This window comes from Tyto alba, unplaced genomic scaffold, assembly GCF_018691265.1.
Source record: "Tyto alba isolate M040663 unplaced genomic scaffold, T.alba_DEE_v4.0 Super-Scaffold_7, whole genome shotgun sequence".
Classification (NCBI taxonomy): Eukaryota; Metazoa; Chordata; class Aves; order Strigiformes; family Tytonidae; genus Tyto; species Tyto alba.
In genome coordinates this window covers 32543304-32563396 of record NW_024881328.1, presented here as the reverse complement: position 1 = coordinate 32563396, position 20093 = coordinate 32543304, and the positions used below count along the sequence as shown (strand labels likewise).

General features: G+C 40.6%; 2 protein-coding genes across 2 annotated transcripts in view; one reads left to right on the top strand and one right to left on the bottom strand.

The window, feature by feature from the left end:
- HECW2 (HECT, C2 and WW domain containing E3 ubiquitin protein ligase 2) overlaps window positions 1–18430 on the bottom strand; it is a 206732-nt gene extending 188302 nt beyond the window's left edge. Inside the window, exon 1 of the mRNA XM_033010788.2 lies at window positions 18181–18430. The gene's annotated coding sequence lies outside the window, so the exon portion shown is untranslated. The remainder of the gene's footprint in view (window positions 1–18180) is intronic.
- CCDC150 (coiled-coil domain containing 150) lies at window positions 2313–18465 on the top strand. The gene is given in 23 exon segments (XM_042784461.1): window positions 2313–2458; window positions 2743–2883; window positions 2885–2987; window positions 3793–3865; window positions 4108–4213; window positions 4351–4466; window positions 5450–5514; window positions 6353–6442; window positions 7448–7555; window positions 8097–8163; window positions 8166–8214; window positions 8401–8597; window positions 11722–11909; window positions 12367–12536; window positions 12872–12965; window positions 13611–13780; window positions 14474–14600; window positions 15207–15389; window positions 15971–16039; window positions 16119–16280; window positions 16616–16702; window positions 17654–17773; window positions 18355–18465. Coding segments are annotated over 23 exon segments (2742 nt in total).
- The last annotated feature ends 1628 nt before the right edge of the window (window positions 18466–20093 follow it).

Here is a 20093-nt window from a genome sequence, read left to right as displayed (position 1 = left end):
AAATGATACTGATTTGAAGAAAAAAGTAGGTGGTGTGTCACCATAATGCACTTGCCTGCCCCATCTCCTATTGCCATATAAACGATATTAAAAATAAAAGAAAATACCATTTTTAGGTTATTTTGAAGTCTCCTGTGAAACTGCCGGGCAAGATATTTAGAGCAGAAAAGGACATCAAATTGTTTAACTTCAGCTTTCAACACTCAGTTCTTTGATCACAGTTGTCTTAAAAGTTTCCCATGGAAAACATGCTACAGACAGCTTGATGTATACGTTTTACTCCTACATTTTTTATATGAAATTACTCTTATTGAACTACACACCAACTTCCGAAAGTAAAATAAAGAACGTGAATAAAAAGCTCAAATCAATCAATTCTTTTCATGCAAACTAAATTAAGAATAGCGTTTCTTTCAAAATTTATAGTGCCTTCAGAATTAACTTTCTGTCAAATATTGTTACCCTACCTTGGCTCATAAAAGGATCTCTGAAATACAGTTTCTATTCGATCTATATATCAGTTGCTCTTTTATGTTCTCAATTCCTGTACAGATTATTGTACTGCATAAACTAGGCATCCCTACACTGCCTTTGTATCGATATCCTCTGATAAAAGAATAGCCTAAGTACAACACCAGTAGTTACTGAGAAACTACACCATAAAATCAATGTTACTTTTAATATCCAATGTTATTTATGCATCTCTTCCTTAGGTGAGTTACTTAATTTATCATTTTTATTCTCTTTTTCCCTAGTGAACTTTATATTCCCTCACATCCCACGTTTCTTCACAAGCCTCCTGGCAACATCCCCTAGGCAAAGGCTTCCTGGAACAAATTCTCAAGTGGAGCAAGACATCTTTACATCAGCTGAGGATCCTTTTATTACATACACATTACTGATCAAATGCAGTGTTGGCCTGTCCGCAGTGTCACTCTCTTTGATCAGAAAAGCTTCAACTCTTCCTCCAAAATAAAAGTCATGACAAAAGATCCTTATATAAAAACAATTATATTCACCAACAGAATATAAAATTTTCGGCATAAATGGATAGCCGCCAGCTGCAGTTGCACAAATTAAAAAATGCATAATCACCGTGTTTAGATGTTCCAATAAATATAGTTTCTCTCTGCTGCCATCTACAGATATATATAAATTTTTAAAATATCTGCTTGTCACTTCCAGATATATATTTAATAATAGGATCTCAACATGCCCTACAAAAACAGTTCACTCCAAACACGTATTATCTCAATGGTATACCTCAACATATTAGAAGCTTCAGGCAAAGCTGAGACCAAGTGATAGGTTGTTGAAAGATATTTAGATGTTTCCACACTGCATGCTGAGTGATGCCTGACCCTGTGCAAAATCTTCAGCTGGGAATTAGGTGTTCATGTTCCCTGTTCAATGCACGGGAGGAGTTAAATCGCACACAGATGCCCCTCAGAAGCCAGATGAGCTGTCAAAAGTGAAAAGGAGATTCTAAATCTCTAGTATGGATATCTTAAACACCTTTGCTTGAGTCCCCACAATATCTAACGCTTGCAGTATTGCTATTTGACGCCTACTTTAGACAGCACGTTTCCAGTTTCACAGCTGTATGTTCTAACCAAGAGACTACAGGTTTCCTCTCTCTATAAAAATGAAACTCAGTAGACAGAAGTGGTACATTTTTAAAAGACTGACACCTCAGATGCACAATGGAGACAGCATAACTCAGTAAGATTGCTGATCTACATTAAATGTCTGCATGCTCATTAAGTATAAAATACTATGCTTGCTTAGAGCCCAATGTGAACATGTCATTTGATATGCAGTAAATTGATCATGTATAAAAATAGCTATTAGCCTACAGGTTAGCATGCTCCTGCAGCGTGTCGTCCCTATGGAGGTTTGAGCCTACCGGTCCTGCAAGCTGATTTTAAACCCCTCCAAACACTAAACTACTTCAGCATCTTGCTGAAAAGGCAGGGTGCGGGCTGCAAGGCAGGCCGGAGGGAAAGAAATGAGAAGCAGAATCCCCTGAGCAAACCCCAGGACCCCACTCACCAGCTGCAGCGGCGGCTCAGGCGGCTCCCCGGCACCGGTGGGTGAGGAGGCCGGAGCCCCATGGCGCCTGCCCACAGCAGGCCCTGCCGTCTCATGCATTTTGCTTAAACCGCTGGATGTGGGCCCGGCCACAGTGCATGGCAGTTGTGGGTATGGAGGAGCTGAGGGAGCTCAGGGGGCCAGGTGCTCCAGGCCTGGGGAGGCCGCCGGGGCTTGTGAGGGCCCCCGTGGGGTGGGAAGGGGGAGGCTGCAGGGCTGCGATGGCCGGGCCAACCGTTGTGCCCGCGAGCCTCAGGGCGACCGCACTAGAGGCCTTCATGGTGCTCCACCTGAGGATGAGAGCAGTGGAAAGGCAAACCAGTGCCCTGGTGCCAGACCTGGAGGCACTCAGTATCGATGGGCAGAGGTAGGAAGAACACAGGGGTAAGCTTCTACCTTCATGGAGAGCTCACACTTTTCCTGATTTATCTTGTTCCTCTTTGCACCCATTTGCTATGCTTTGCTCTTCTCTCTGTGAGGGACCTGGTACTGGTAGTCAGTGAGAACGGGCGACAGCAACCTGGGGTCACAGGAAGCCTTCCAGCTCTATGAAACATGGTTTCTAATCTAATCACATCTGTAATGCATACATGCAATGTCAGGTAGGTAGGTATGCATACACAGAGTAGGTCAGTCTTTTCTCCTTTTAAGCCTCAATCATTTCTACTCAGAGACCTCAGAAACACCTGATAGCCACGCAGCCACTAGCCCTGTGCAGGCCAGGGTAGTGTCTGTGGGAGAAAATACACTGTGGAAAGACTGTGAAACACTGATGAATTGAATGTGTTGGTTAAAGTGTTGTATAGACACTGAAATTAAGTATCTTCTGGCTGCAGACAGAAAAGGAGCTGAATCTAAAGCATGCAGGTAGTAAAAAAGGGCAGTTTTACCACTTGGTTCTTCATTGTCCCTCCATATGCTTTTTCTGTCAATTAAAGTTTTTTGCCTTTTCCTTGTGGCAGCCCAGCTGGAGCAGCACCCGAATGCAATCCATGAGGAGCATTAGCAAGAAGCAATGAAGCTGGGTCAATGCCTAAGTGGTATGAAAGAGGCTGAAGAAAAGGCAAAAGAAGTTCAGAGAGTACTGCTCTGGCACTAACAGCTGCATCCAAGGTACAAAAGATTATGATCTTATTATAGTTTCAAGTATTAACAGACTTGTTTTTAAATACATTAATCTCTGACATTGTTAAACAGAAAGTATACTGAGCTGGGAAAAGGAGTTTATGATATATGGTTGGCAGTAACAGCAAGCACTTTTGCTTATGAGCATCTATACATCCATTAATGTAAAAAAATTACATAGCAAATCAAGAATAAAAACATTTGAGATTTGTAACTCTCCCGTCTTTGTGACTTAAGTTCATCATAGCTTTCATGTGTAGAGTTCCCAATAGCTTTTCTGGTTTTCTAGGAACTTGCATTTCTCTGGTATTTCAGTCTTACACTTCTATTACTATCTCCCCTGAAGAGAACTGTAATGAAATAAGTCACTCAATCTCATTAATTGTATTAAAGAACATGTTGCATCTTAGTGCTTGCACTCTTCTATCCAATGCTTCAGAACAGAGAACATAAGACAGGAGATAGAAATCAAGTTCTAGGTGTTAGTGTGGCAGTTGCATTTTATAATATCTGTTGCTTTTGTAATAGTTATGAACATGAAAGGATAAAAATATCTGGTTTTTTCATCTTCTTTAGATAGATGTAGCAATCATGACTGAGGAACTGAGGAACACAAAACAGAAAATTAACTGTAGACTTCAGGAGGTAAGTACAAGAGCAAGAAGCTTAGCAGGAGGCTGAATTTGCCAAGTATTATTTAAAAACATGAAGAAGATCCTTAAATAATATTCTGGGTGCAATTTTGGAGTGTGCACAACACAAAGGAACCTGCCAGCCATGGTCATAACTAAATACCCAGACAGAACATCTTTCATACATGAACTTGAAGTATTTATTCACTTGACTTAATTAGACCTGGGTCACAAAGTGTTTCTTTTTCCTACCTAACAGAACAGCTGTCTCAGGAGATCAGCCAGCAGGAGTCTTTGGAGGAATCCCGAGATACTGTCAGGTGTCATGTACAGAACATGCAAACAGTAAAAGCAGAAGGAAGCAGGTTTGAGCAACTTTCAGTCTTCTTTTGTATCTGTTTTCATTTTCTCATCTGAGAGAAAGAGGAAGAACTTGGATGTCGTTCCTAGAAACCAGTTAAAACACTTTATAATTACAGCGTTTTGTGCAAATGTTGATCAGAAGAAATCATGTAGTCAAACTTGCTGCTCGAAGTAGGAGTATCGCAAACAACAGACTGGGGCAGTGCTGGCTTTGTCTAGCAGAGTTCAAGGACTGTGATTCCATGGCTGCTTTAGGTATTTTTTTTATAGTACTACAGTAATGTTCCAGTTAAAATTTTTTTTTTCTAGCATCCAATCTGAATGCTTCGAGCTTACATTTGGGACCATTGCCCCTCCTTAAATCATTCAACGCAACTGAAAGGAGTATGACTTCGTAATCTGTGTAACAACCTCTCAGATTTGTGAGCCACAATTTTTGTAACAACCTCTCAGATTTGTGGATCCTGCCTTAATCTCTTCTTCACCAGGCTAAACAAGTCTTTTTAATTTGAGGTGCTGATAAATAGATAGAAATAGCTAGAAATGCAATTTCTGAAAAATACTCTGTTGAGACAAACCTTCTGGGAGTAAGAATGTTTTCTCCATTAATTGCTATGATGAAAAAGCTAGATTTTTTGCTCTTACCTGTATTTGTATTATTTAGCTATTTTGGAGTGTGAGGAGGGGTCATAGTTCATGGTATAAATAAACTAGTTTACACATAATTCAAATAAACAAAACCAATCCCCCTCTCTGCGTGAGTACACAGAAGTCACGTGCAGTCACTCTAACACTTCAAAATTCATAGCAAGAGTTTAGTAAGGGTAAAAGAAAGCAAATAGAAAAGTATCAAAGCTCAAGTAACTAGGTTTTTTTTTTTTTCAATTTTTTGATGAGCATCAAGATCTCTTTGTTCCGGAAATGTACAATGTTCTGTTAGAAGTTACTAGTTTTTTTTTTTCTTACATGCCTTTTATCATCTTTGTGTTAATCTACAGCAGAAGTGGAATTTAAAATTAAATAAATTACAATTACTTTATGAAATCCATTTTTAAAAGTAAATTTGCTGAAATACTGAAGTTATCAAGGAAAGTGTTCAAGAACACATTTGTAAAAGTCCTACCTGTTTGTGGCATGTTGAGTAACTTAGCTAAACTCAAACATTAAATCAATATGTCACCTTTTAAAATTACCAAACAGATAACAAAGCATGTCCTGACATTCTTTTCTATTTTTAGATTCCAGGAACTGTATAATTTCCCAGCTTGGTGAAGAAGCAAAAGTAATATGTAAACAAGTGTTGGTAAGGAAAATACCTAAATAAAGATCAGCACAGCCTATATGGGGCCTTTCAAATGTACCACACTTCGGAGGCAGAACTTTTACATCACCAAACGCAAACAAGGCTACTAACCACTGAACGTCTTATTTTATTATTTTGCCAGTTTGAGGTTGCCCTACTTATTTTTTGAAAGATTGACTTTCACATTCTACTGAAATATCGAAATAGCAATATGAATGCCTACCTTAGAAAGCTAGAACTGACCACGAAACACAGTTGTAGTAGCACAAGTGTTGCATATAAAGGAGATAAATAGATGGATTGGTGATTAATACTACAGAAAAATCATAACCTCGGTCAACTGGGTACTAATTGGGCAGAGAGGTATGCTTACAGCCTACACAGGAACTGTGTGTGGTGTCTGAAGTCTTCTCTGAAAGAGTAAGTTTCAGTGGAGATGAGGTAAAAATTCAGCTTAGACGCAGAGTCTCACAGTGCTGGCAAAGGATTCCTTCAGTTGTGAATTGTACCACGTCTGGCAGGGAGATCTTTTAAGTTCAAGAGTACTGAGATTAATTATAGTGGAGACTAATAAGCTTGAGCTTAGAAGGGTATGAAGTCATGCTCAATTTCAAAGCTAAGTTAGAGTAGGTAGCACTTCGGTTATTATTTTAAAGTATATTTCGGAAAGGCTTGTACTATAGAAGCCACGTCCAGTATTTGCAAGAGCACGTAGCCATGTGACAACAACTTAAAAGAAATCAGCAGGTATGAAACAAAGACTTGATATTTGTGAAGTGCCTGGTTAAATGACATTTAATTTTTTTCTCAGTGGATGTTCTGCTTCATTGCCCCTTAGAATGCAAAGCTGTCCTTTATCAAACAATGCAAAGAGAACCTGCAACTTCAGTCTAAAATGACTGCCATGGGAGAAACAGAGGAAGTACGGGTAATGAGAACAGCCACTCTTGTTTTCAAAATGGAAATAAAGCATAACAAAACAAGTGTTTACAGTGAGAAATGACTATACATTTACTGGAAAGCCTCAAATGCAGGTCAGGAGACAAAGTTTAGTGCCTTCAGGTAATGTGGGCTAATGAACAACTTCCAGTGAAGGAATTCAATCACTAGCCCAGGTAGCTGTTCCAGATTTCCCAGCCTTAAGGCTGGAAAGTTTTCTTCTCAGTACTTATTTCAAATCAGCTTTTTTTTGAAGGTGTCTTCTTCAGAGCCCAGGACATGCAGAACTACTGCTGCTCCCTCTTCTATCTACCCTTGAGGTAGTACCTTTATATTCCTTTGCACTTTTAGGTTCTACATGAATACATTTCTGTTAATGAGTCAACTGTGGAATAACTGCCTGGCTAGAATTTCCTCTGCCTTTTTGGACAAAAGTATATTTAGAATATACCTCCGTATATTCTAAAAAAATTTATTTATTCTGTTTTCCCTCTTTTTAGAACATATTTTAGAAAACATTTTTCTGTTTTTTCCCCTCCCCCCCCCCACCAGATACTTGTTTATTGGGCGGTGTTCACTGGTAATGGGATTTGGATATGCCTTTCACAGAAAGTTATTTTTTTCTTTGGTTATCTGCAATAATTCAACTATGAAATTAGCAGGGGTCTGGTTCCAATTTTGGCCTTCTTTGCCTCAGAGCCATTACTTTTTTCTGGACTTCAGAACTACTAAGTGATTATGCTTGATTGATAGTTTAAATTATGTTCTCTTTTTTTGCCATTACTGTAAACTTTAAGCACCTTGGAATAAGTCTACCATAAAGTGAGACTACCTGAAGAAATTTTTTCGGACCCTTTCTACCTAAAATAGACTTTTCCACATCTGCAAAAGATTTTTAAAAAGTTTCTGACAGCCGACTATGAAGAAAAACAAAAACCCACAAAATCCTGAAAACATGTTTGTCATCCTGCCCCTCCTCCTTCTATCCAACCAGGTCCTTGATGACCCCTTAAACCAGCAATGCTCAGAGCTCAGTACCACACTCCAAAGCATTGCCATGGAGAATGCCAAACTCATTTCAGCTCATCAGAGCATGCTTAGGGTATGTAACCTACAATTACAGTCCAAGAAAGTTGTCTGCAACTCAGACATTAGACAACAGACTAATTCCTAATACTGATAATCTGTGGGAATACAGTAAAATACTTTATGCGTAGCAATGGAAGTTCTATAAAGGTGGTGATAAAAATGTGAGTGTCCTTCTTTGGCAAAGATTTATTTTCAGTACAGGGAAAAAAAAAGTCATATGTTATGTGGAAAGAACATAAATATGATAATATTATTTATAGAAACATCCTGTAACAACTGAGAAAATGCAACACAGGAGTTAATGGGCATTGTAAATCCTGTAAATGCAGAAGCTGCATGGAAGTAATGAGGACCTGAGATTAAATACATTTATAAAAGCTACATAAGGTGACTTCAGCTTTAACACACTCTTCAAGAAGCAGCACACCACAATATGCAGAACTATGGGGATGATGCAGGAGCTCAGTGACAAATTAACAGCTTTGTAAATTAATAACTCATCCCTCATCATTCTGATGGTAGAGTTGTTGCCTGGGTCATTTTTCCCCCTTTAGGCAGAACAAGAAAAGACACGTAAACTGCAAGAACAAGATTCGCTTCTGAATGCTGCCCATGCCAGCATTCTCAGCTGCAGAGTGTGCAGCGTGAGGGGGCTCAGCTTCAGAGAGAGCTGTGAGGAGTCTTCTGGTCTGCAGCCTCTGTCTCCTCTTCCTCTCTTGCATTCTCACCACTTTGATTTCTGCTTCTTTAGCACTTGTTACTTACTAACCCAGAAGGCCTCATTTGGTATTTAGTATGGAAGCCATCTGCTGTCCTGTTGCGCTAGAACTCCAGCTTGGCTATTTTGTCTTTCTTTAGGGAGGCCCTGCGTACAGAGCATGGCCAGTACAGGCAGAAAGCAAGCCTTGCTGAGGAGGCAGCAACTACCCACGGTAGACAGCTTTTGGAATGCACTGTTGCTAGACTGCAAGGTGAATTTGAGACAGATTTGCAAGAGAAAGGGTCTCTGCTGGCAGAAGGGGAAGACTGTCAACAGGAGGTACAGAAAACTTACTGTTTCAAAGCTACATTCTTGAAGGCTGCTTTCAGACCCACATCTCTGGAGTTCTTATTTACATACCAGTTTTGCTTTCAGAACTATTAGTTTTTGCTATTGCAGTGGCAAGTGTGACAAACTCTCCCCTTTCCTATTATGCTTACATTTTGACTTGTAATGTCTCCTCTCTGAAGCATGAAAAGGGAGAGAAGACAGGGCAGCTCTGCAGATACTATTTCTGAATTTTGGAGTTCACTTGCAACCTTCAGATCAACTGTTCTGAAGATGTGTAGTATTTCTAGGAGTCTGGATGTTTTCAGGTGACAACAATTTCACACTTACTTTGACAGATAAGAACAACAGGAAATTAAACTATATGAAAGAACAAATTGAAAGTAGAAAAAACAAAGAATGAGCTATCTTGCAATTTATATGGCTTTTTTTAAATTTAGTGGGTTGTTTTTTGTTTTGGGTTTTTTTTTAATCAGTTTCAGTGTTTCGCCTAATTGAAAATTTATATCTGAAGCAACAGAGGAGAGTTAAAATACTCAGGGAGAAAGAGGCCATGGAGCACCTTTTTTGTTGCTTTTTGCCTTGCTTGTCCTACGGAATGGTGACCTCTGCTCTTTTTTTCCTCAGTATGCCCAGCAGCAGGCGCAACACGTGCTGGCAGCGCTGACTAACAACAAGAATAAACTGACCTGTGACAAAGGAAAACTTAAGGTACTTCTCAGCATCTTGTTTGTCAGCTCATGGGGAAACTTGTTTTTTATGTTCATCTAAGATAAGGTTGTTTAACCTTAGTTCTTCATTGCTTAATTTGGAGGGAAGTGCTTATTTATCTTCTCTACTTATTTATTGGTGTAGTGTCAGGCACATATATTAAGAGAGTTCTGTATCAACATCATCTTTGATCCTACACACACTGCCTTTGGGTGACAAGATACTGTTGATGTAGCATCTCTAGGATTTGTGATAATTAAGTTGCTTAATGTGTGAAAGTAGTAGAATGGCTAAGAACCACCAGGGGGCATTAAAACAAAATGTATGGGTAGAAAATTGGTTGAAGGGTTAAAAACGTGGAAAACTATACAAATTAATAAGGAGAGAGGCAGACCATGGTGGTAAGCAAAAATAAACAGCATATATAACCTTTCTTAAGGAGAAGTTATCCAGGCAGTAAATGAGGTGCTGAAAGCAAAGCTTTTACTTCAGTGTGACCTATGACAGAATTTGGGACAGTCGTGCAAAGATTCCTGAGTTTCTTTTAAAAACAGCACAGAATGTGTCATGATTATTAGACAGCAGGAAAGCGACATCTGTGCAGTAGTCCTAGGTCTGATGGTGGTAACAGAAGGAAGTCCCCAGTGCCTGACATTGCACTTAGATTAAAACAAGGTGAATTCTAAACTGTAATTATTTCTATGGAAGGATAAATTAGAAGTGATTCACTTGCTGCTTCTCCTACTATGGAACTCAGGGAAAAGAAAAGATTTACTTTGGGCAGAGAGGGACTGTCACATCACTCTGCTTCTGTGTTCCAAGTAAGATAATGCTTTTGTGTTTCTGCACTAAAAGAAAGCTGAGCTATTTTGCCACATCTCTTCTCTTAGAACTGAAGTGCAGAATATGGAGGAAGAGCTGTAGATGCACGTTTCGATAGTAGCGAGCTTTGCAAGAGCATTGTATAGAGACCAAATACACTCAGATGAATCAGAACTTTGAGAACTTCTTACCCCTCAGAATTAGGGTCAGACTAATGCTTACATAGCCATTAGAAATCAGATTAAACACTTTTTCCTGAAGAACCGAGCATATGTTTGATGTTAACTGCCCCATTCTAGTCTGCAGCTGGAAACAGAACCTGATTTCATCAAAACAAACATGAGAACTATGGAAGCTCAGCTAAACAGCGCTGGTTTTCATGCAAGTTGATTGCATGTATTCAGGCTAGAAAACACACACTTTACAGGATTATAAAGATAGTCCTCAGGATTTATTATTATTTCCCAGTCAGAGATTGAGAGTTGTAGATAATACTTCTCTAGCTAGATTGCCAGGAGACCAAGTTATTCTGCTTCCATCTGTTTGCTCAATCTTAGACAGAAGTACAGAGAGGAGGTGTGTTATCCTGGGCAGGGAAACCAAGCTTGTAGGTATACATCTATGAAGTGGACTCTGTCATGAGTTTGCTATTCTAAGCTGTAAGTTCACGTAACTGCTTTGAGGCTTCTGTTTACAAGCAAGAATGAACTTGTAACAATAAATGCTCTTTACAGACTCTCCTTGCTTCCCAGATATCAAAGCAATCTTGTAATCATTTTGAGTTGGAAAACCGAAGAGGCAGTTGACAAACTGTCAATCGTATCCACAGATGATGTAACCACATTTAGGACACTTCCCAGGAAAGCAGGAGGTCCTATGTTTGCCTTCTGTTTCCAGAAAGCGAAATGAATCAAAGTTTCTCTTGTACTTTATTCTCCATCATAGAGGTTGGTTCATCAGATAGTCAAAGGCAATTGGATATTATGTAGATGATTGGAACCCATGACCTGCACACTTTCAGATTTTGGGAAAGTTAAAACACTTGGTTCCATTGGTTTGCAAATACCAAGAACTAGCTGTAGAAAGGTCTCACAGTTGGAGCAGGCCAGAGGGGTGCTCAGAACCAGAGAGCTCTGCTGGCTCTGCAGAGCTGTGACAGTGGCTGACATCACAGTCTTCTGATGAAGTTCCAGCCTGCACTGTGTCTCGCTGCTGCCGAGATACAGAGGCAAGTCACATGACTTTGGATAACATGCTGTGGAAAGTATCACGGAAGAGAGCCTAACTATCTTCCTGAACTAATGCAGACTTAGCAATAATATGGAGCACCTACTTCTGCTCCAGTGAATAGACATTTTGGAGAGTTGTTTTTTTTTTTTTTTTTTCAGTTTTTCTGGTTTTGGTACTCACATCTTCACTGCCTTCAAGGGCTCGACTGATTGTGTGGTAGGAATGGCACCAAAACCAAAAAAAAAAACTAGTGAGGTCTTGGCAACAGAAGTCTCCTGATTGTAATGCTAGGTCAGCTGCAGGCTCAAGAGAAGAAACTATGAAGACTGATTTATGTGCTTGTGCTCACTGCTCTACTTTACACCAAGTTCATTTTGAACAAGATGAATGTTCAAGAAACTCTGTGTCTGCATGTGGAGATTGTCCTAGGGTGAGACGGAGGATTCTGATAAATGCTATAAAGAATATGGGAGAAAAACTGGAGAATATAACAGACATGCTCACTCCACGGAAACCTGGACGGCCTACTGAGATTAACGAAGGAGACGGTAATGTGGTGAGTGATGACCATGAAATGCAAGTGGTTAATTTCAATTGAGTGACGACAATGAAGAGACGGCTGAAAATTAACAGGGACCAAAACCTTTGAGTGTTTTTAGTTTGAAACAGATGCAGATGAAAACTCAGGCTAAGCAACATTAGAATCAATAACTAGTTTTGACTAGAAACCCAGCTTCTTGCATCTGTGGCAATTCCTGAGGCCCAAGTGCCAAGAGTTCAGAAGCACTGGAACTATCAGTTAAAACATGGACAGAAAAACCCAAGACCACCACCACACACTCAGCTTGGGCTTATACCAGGGGCAGAACAAAGGTTATGTGATAAGAAGAAGCTATTTCTATGTTCAGAACCATCGCATACTGTTGGCACTGCTGCAAGCATGCAGGTTACTTATAAAAGTTATGTTATATAAAATATCCTGCTCCTTTTCCTAATGATTTCTCGTACTGCAGATGGCAAACCTGCAGCACCAGCTGGACACAGCAAAGGATGGTAACAGTAAGGCGACAGCCATGCTGGAGCATGTGTTAGCTTCTCATAACAAGATGCAAGCAGCTCTGGAAATGGTACAGACGGAGCTGGGACACAAGAACACTGAAATCAGCAACCTCAGAAAAGACAAGTAGGTGACACTGATACTGTTCCTGTGGTCTATCAGCAGTGTGGAGAAGGCAGGTACAATTGACGAGTGGCACCTTCCTCATGGTTCTGGCTAATAAGCTATGGGACAAGTTTGTTTTGAAGTTTCCTATATCCTTTCCTGCAGCACTGAAACGTACTTAGTACTAGTGAACCAAGTACACTGAGTGTGCATCTTGTTGAAAGTAGGTAAAAAACAATTCAACTTCAGTGACAGGCAAAAAATATGGATAAGGTAGAGAACCAAACTGAGAGCGTCACCACTTCAGAGGAGACTGACTTCAGGCATGATTTTTCTAATGCGATTTCCATTTTCAGGAGGCAGACTCAACGAAAACTACAGAGGTTAGAAACAGAATTGGAACATAGCCAAGCCCAAGTGGTTGTCATGGAAAGGCAGCACAGAAGCCAGGTAGAGACTGCATTTTTCCGCAGTAACAGCCACCACCGCAGTTTTGGTGTTGAGCCAAGTACCTTTTCTTTTTCTGACTACAATACAGTGTGACACATTCACGTGAATGAAGGCAAAAATATTAGATCAACTTTTGGCTATGGAGCAGGAAAACTATTATTCAATTGTTGAAAGAGGCGAGCATCTCCTCTCTCAAGAAAAATTCCTTGGCACATGTGAAGGTTTTACAGTCTGCAACTGGATACATAATATGAACAGAGATTATGGAAGTTTATATAGCTTTTATTTATTTTGTATAAGAATGGAGGGGGAAAGGTCCAAAGAATTGATTTCATCTCTCCTCATAATACTTAGTGTTAAAAGGATTACCTCACAACCCAAACACTATTGGGAAAGAACATTTTTTTTCCAAGAAAGTCATGGCTATATGACAAGTTGTTCTGATCCTTCTGACTAAGCCAGTAAGTGGATCGGCATTGTAAGGATTCCCATCTAGATGCCTGTGCTTAGGGCATTTGTAATCAGACAGCTGGTGAACACACTGTTACTTCTTGCAAGTTGATACTGACGGGGAAGGACAAAAATAATCCTTTCTAAGCTTTTTCATTTGGGTAAGTATAAACCTCATTTGTTGTTACTGTGCAGGTGGAAGCACTTTGTAAGGCACTAGAAAGTGCTAAAACAGACAACAAGAAACTCGTTATTCATTTGGAAGAAGTTCTGCAGGTCAGTAATACCTTGCAGAGCCATCTAATCCAAACTCAATATGAACTGAAAAGTAAAGAAACTGAGCATCAACAGCTGATGGTCTGCAGGTAAGACCAGATCCATGATACTACACTCGAGGAGGAACATTACTTTGCACTATCAGAGCTTTATGGCTTTACTCATCTATCGATACCAGGATTGCCTGTATGCTGAGCCAGCAGCATGGTAGATTCAAGCAGAGCTACAGAAATGGGCTCTTTCACTCGTGTCCATAATGACTCCTCAACCTGCTCTGCTGTACTGAGGAACTGCTTACCCAGGGTCACGATGGCCCTTCTACAAACAGCTTTTCCATGAGGATAGCAGATACCACTTCCGCTTTGAAGTGGCTTACAGTACCTGTAGCATGGAGAGCTGTTTAAATTCCCCACCCAAAACTGAACACCAGTAAGTAAAACCTCAAACCTAAGTGTAGGTGCAGTCTGGATCTCCTCATTATCCTTTGTCTAAACAGGCTTAGCCATTTAATTTTCTGAAGGAAAGTAGACATTTTGGAAAAAAAAAAAAAAACCACTTTAGAACAACCTATTTACCTTGTATAGCTATTTTGAACCTCCTTTTAAATAAACAGAATATGAAATATTAGAAAACACATTCCAATCTTTAAACAGTAGTGGTGCAGAGTCTACATCCAAGATGAAAGTATTTACAGTGGAATCCTCCTTCCTATCCTTATGTTTAAAAAATAAAGCATATTAAATATGAACGTGAATAACTGAATTTGTTTCTTCTCTTTAAAGAGAACAGTTAATGGAAAAAGCCAAGACTGCGGAAAAGTTATTTGCTGAACAATTAGAGTCTTTGAAAAAGCAGTTTCAAATTGAGCAAGAGGCTTCCAGGAAAGCTGCCTGTCAAGAATCTGCTGTGGTGAGGAGGGTTAGAATTAAAAGATTTCAGTGAATGATATCCAGAGAAGGAGGTCTAATGTAGTTTTCCAACAGAACAAGAACAGCTTGGATTATGTTTGAGACAAATATTTGTCTCTTTTTCCATTCATCACGGGGTTGTCCATCACTTCTGTAGAACAAACAATTTTGTCATGTGGTGGACAGAGATTTTGGTGGCCATGCCTACTGATACCTGTGCTCTCAACTTTTTCAAGTACCACTCTACATCCCCCAACACTATATACCTCATTGTACATAAGATCTAGACACTGGTATCAGTCATTCCAGTGACTTCAGAAGGGTAGTCTGAGGCTGTGTAGCCATCTCCAGGAGTAAAACACTGGTTTGGAAGTCTACTTTGTCACTTGGGGGCTGGATCATAAAGCTCAGCATAACCTTAGTATTGCTCAAATCCCAGCATTCACTTTTTTCCCCTTTGTTAGAAGGGTATTAAAGCAAAGTCAAAACCCCAGGTGCTGTAGCATACTTCAGATACATCAAATCAATTGGGTGTACAGCTTATTAGTTGTTGTATAGAATTAATTCTTACAGTTAATGTGAACTCACTTTTCCCTCTTTCCCCTAGGTAAAGAAATCCCTTGAAGAAACCTCCTCCAAATTGGCTCAAGTTTCCCGTGCTAACAGGGAGTTGCGGCAGAAAGTAACAGAGCTGGAAAAGTCTTTGTCCAGTTACAGGGAAAAACTAACAAGCCAAAAAGCTCAAGTGAGACAATGCCAGGCCTGTAAAGCTAACACAGAAAGGGTAAAGGTATGCACACATTTTTTAGTAAAGACAGATGTCCTAGTTGAGAACTCCTTTTTTCTCCTACAGAGCAGGACTGCTGTTGATCCTTTGCAGTAGCGCTAGACTTGAAAATAAAACTAACTTTGGACTCAAGTTCCAAACAGAAGATGAACAGATCAATAGCAGCTTCAGTAACTGTGTGGTTTCTTCTATCGCCCCTCCCACCACATATTACACGTGACGCCAGAGTCCCATCCCACCATTAGATTTTTATAGTAGCATTTGTCCTCTTTATCATTTTGTGGATACAGTCCACTTAATTATTGATTGGGCCAAACGGTGCTCGTGCAGTGATTAGTCCCTTTCCATCCTTTATAGCTGTAGAACTTACAGTTCAACTGTTACCTGATCCTAAATGAGAATCTTGACTCCTTTGCAACTCTGCCACCTGCTTTTTCCCCTTTCCTAGGTGGGGCATGAGTTCTCTTCAGTCTCATTGAAAAAAATAAGGACACAGTGTGCAGACATTTGCAGAAATAGTTCCCATGTAACAGCCAGTGAGCCTGAAAAATTCCTGACGTTTTGTTTCTCTGAACAATTTCCAGGAGACTGAATCTGAACTGAGGAAAATGAAGGCAATACAAGAGGAGTATCAGAAGAAGAATAATGAACTAGTGAGCTTTCTTGACTAGTTTCCTGAAGAGACTGATCTGCTAAAATGTTGTTGGAATTTCATTATTGTATTGTCTTCAGTCACAGGACATCCAGAAACATGTGTCAGAGTTGAAAAGTGTGCAGAGTGAAATGCAAGAGTTGTTGAAAAAACAACATGAAGTGCAAGAGCAAAACGGGCAGCTGGAGACCCAGCTGGAAGCAGAGAGAACGCAAAGGCAGCAGCTGGAAAACAAATGTCAGGTAAAGTGACAACAGCATGGAAAAAGTGGTGAGACACCCATGGAAGCACTTTTGTGCAAAATCTGTGGGGTTGTAGAAGATGTAGTAGAAAGACTTTGTGAACTTAGCCAAAAGATATTCCTATAAATCTTACTGTGCCTGCTCCAGAAAGCCCGAGTAACAACTTCATATACACTCACTATATATCTGACTTTAGAGAGAGAGGATTATTTTTTAAAAAATAGTAAGGCTACGCTATTTACAACAAAGATTTGAAGGTCCTTCCATTGTATTGCAATTTTTTATTTGTGCCATAACAAAATTGTATAGAAATTGTTACTACTTTTTCTACCTAGAAACTGCAAAAAACAGCCAAACATCTGAAGAAATATAAAGATGAGACAGAAAAGAAACTGAAGGAAGCCAGTATAGAGTCAGAACAGGTGAGACAGTTTAGCATTAGAATAATAATTAATTGAAAGTAACAAGGTAGTACTTCAGCATATGCACCAAGTAACCCTTTCAATCTCAGATATAGGTCTCTGGTAAAGAGTCAGGTGCATACTTGGTCTTTTCAATTAAGTGGCATTTATCATACTTTTTTTTTAATAACATTTTTATCTTTTCTCTGAATCGCTTCAATTTATCGGGGCTTGTAAGAAGCACTTTTGTCCCCCACAGCCTATTGTTTTCATCAGGCTTGGGATATCTGTATTAAGTAAAGTGTTGTGGCCAAGTAAACAGCCCCCTCGAGCTGCTCTTGTGTCACTCTATACGTGACATCATGCAAAACCACATTTCCTCACCCCACACCCCCAAGAAGTCATTTGTCCTTACATCACATCATCCTTGCACTACTGTACCACAATATCCAAATTATTATAGTCTGCATGGGTTACTGCAGCAGTTTGGGGTGAAAATGTAGGGATTTCAATGTTTTATAGGGTATTAAGCAGCATAAAGTAAAATTTAAAAAGTAACAGAGGTTCCCCAGCTTGAGGTCTTACATGCTGCTTATATCAGTCCAATTACTGTTCCGTATTTCCACAGCGTTCTTCAGGCAAAGTTAGTCTACCCTCCTCTTTCTCAGGAGTTTGTGGTACTCGGTGTCCATTTTCCCCCACTTCTTCCCAATTCCTCTATTTTATGCTGTGGTGGAGACCCCTGTTGACTTCACCACCTGCCTGAGAGAGGGGCAACTCTGTAGCAAGCATCTCTGGGATCCATCCTTTCCCCAGCAATGGAAGAGGGCATCAGAGAGCTCCCAGCCCTGTGTGCAGGAGACAGATTTGAGCTGTATGCTGTTCTGCTCCTTCTTGCACAGAGCTCAGTAACTGGAACCCAGCATGCGTTAACTGTTCTCTCTGATGTCCTAATTATGCTGTCTTGCCTAGATCACAGCTAACCTAGAAGCAGCTCACCATTGGTTCAAATGTAAGTTTGACAGCCTGCAGATAGAAGTTGTGAAAAGCCACCAGCCAAAGAACCCTGAGGAGAGCAGCTCCAAAAAGGAGGTAAAGAAAGCAAGCACATTTGTTTCAAAGGGAAAAGCAAAGAAAATAAGTGGGGACATAGTTGATAGCCCATTATCAGTCAGATTTTCAGTTTCCTAAGCTTTCTTTTGTAGATCCTTCCACAGGGGTGGAAAACAGACCCCTCTAACAGTTGTTTCCTTCCTTCTCTTTTGCCAAAGGACATATTTAAGCAGCAAAGAATATTATAGGTACAAGATAGCTTCAAGGGACTGTTTCTGTCCTTAGAACTAAGTTCTATTACACATACTTCATGTTTTGTTGACCAACCAAATACTTCTTTGAAAGCTAACAGCTCATGTATTTTCTTCTCTGCATTCACCTGTTTCAGCGGTTCCCTTCCCCTCCTCCATACCTTTTACAGATACCCTTCCAAAAGCCAGGCTTACCTCGTTTGTGTGGATTCCTCAGCCTTCTCCATAATTGATACTTCTTACATAGCTGTGTAATTAGCTTCTTAAAGATGCATGTATTCAACTGCTAAAACTTTAATCTCTCCTTCTGGAACAACGAAGATTCCCCAAAGAGCCATCAGCCTCCTAACACATTGCATCTTTTCCCAGGAGGAAAAGGAAGATGAGCTTCCCCCTCCCACCTCCCCGGCCAGCAAGGGTGAGGAGCCGCTGCCCCCAGCTCAGCTCCAGGAAGGCCCACGTGAGCTGCACAGGAAATGAGCTCACTTGGCTGGGTGATGCCTGGCCCAGGGAGAGCAGCACCCCCCCGCCAGGAGACTCCCTGCTGGCACCCAGTGCTCAAAGAATACTTGAGCTTTACTTGACCTGACGTAGTTAGGTAGGTCTGTATCACTGAGGTGGCCTCGCAAATAAGAGGTGCTCATAGGGGACCTAGGAATGTTTGATTAAAATATAAACTCATGATTTGAATTAACTCATACCTCTCACCTTGTCTTTTTTACTCAGGTGCTTTGCATTGTGAGGCTGACGTTAACAAAATGACTACTTATAGCAAAATAATTATTCTTTGTTTAACATTACTGTAAACTATATTCTGTTGATATGCTACATCTTTGCTTTCATCACTTTTTGTTTTACCAGCTTTAGTCTAAGGCCTGGCAGGTGCTACCAAAACAAATCTCAGGCTGGTTTGGAGAGGGTTCAGGGGAATGACCGAAGACAGAGTCATGTGTCTGTGGCTGGATGCTGACGTGACCGGGGACAGGGAGGAACTGGCAGGACCGGCTGCTTTAATGGTAGATGATACCTGGGTCACGAGAGAACGTAAGCCTTGGGCTGTTTGGGGACCATGTAAGGAATACATTAGGTGGGTGATGTTATACCACACATCATCTTACCTTCAGAAGAATTAGTGGAATTTGTTCAGCCTGTCCTACTGTGGAACAACACATGGGAAAGAGTAGTTGAAGCAGTTGACCTATGTCATAATATGTTAAAGAGGATTAGAACATGGACAGTTTTCACGCTTGTTTGACTAAGGACCAGCTCATCTTCATCATGGCTTACTCTTCCCGTGGTTTCAATATAACCTAGCTTCAGTACAGGTGGTGTTGCGCTCTGAGCTGCTTGCAAACTCCTCTGGGATCAATGGTACTATTTATTTCTGTGAGATCTGTACGTGTTATTTACAATACTTGTTTTGTTTCGTGGGAAGTCTTGCATACCCCTGGAGCCTCAGAGTAGCCTGAGGACACATGAATTAGCTCATTCTGCTCCTCCAGAAATTTGGTCCTAAACTATAACTTGTGTGATAGGACTCTGGACTAATTCAGGGTGACGTGAGCCTCTCCTCCCTGAAGCAAATAGCTGTTTAAGGCACAAGGGGTGGTGGCTGCACGCACCATTCCGGCTAATGCACACCCGAGCTTCATTAAACTGTGCTGCTTAAAAGCAGGCCTACACTTTGTCACAGTCAGGCCGGTTCCTTCAGCAATCAGTGGCATCTATGCCACACCTGCCCTGTAAAGCCGCTTAGGTGTCTTAGCAGCAGCTGTGCCCACCTCCACAGTGCCCTCGGGCAAACAGCAGTCAAAACTATAATCTAGTTTTGCTTGTTATGAACTCAAACTGTAACGACAGCTGATAAAAAGTCTTCTCAAATAGCACTTCCCATTTAACACTTTTGTTTATACTGAATGCTTAAGTAGTTTGCCTAACAAGGGACAAATGACCCTGGCAGGTGCAAAAGGCCAAAGCACAGGGCAGCTGTGTTTGCATGAACTGCACTGGCAGGTCAACAGCACCAGCCACCCCTCAGCTTTCCCTCTGCTGGAGTTTTTTTACCAACAAGGGCTGGTTCTTCACCCCTTCCTTGCTCCAGAATCCCC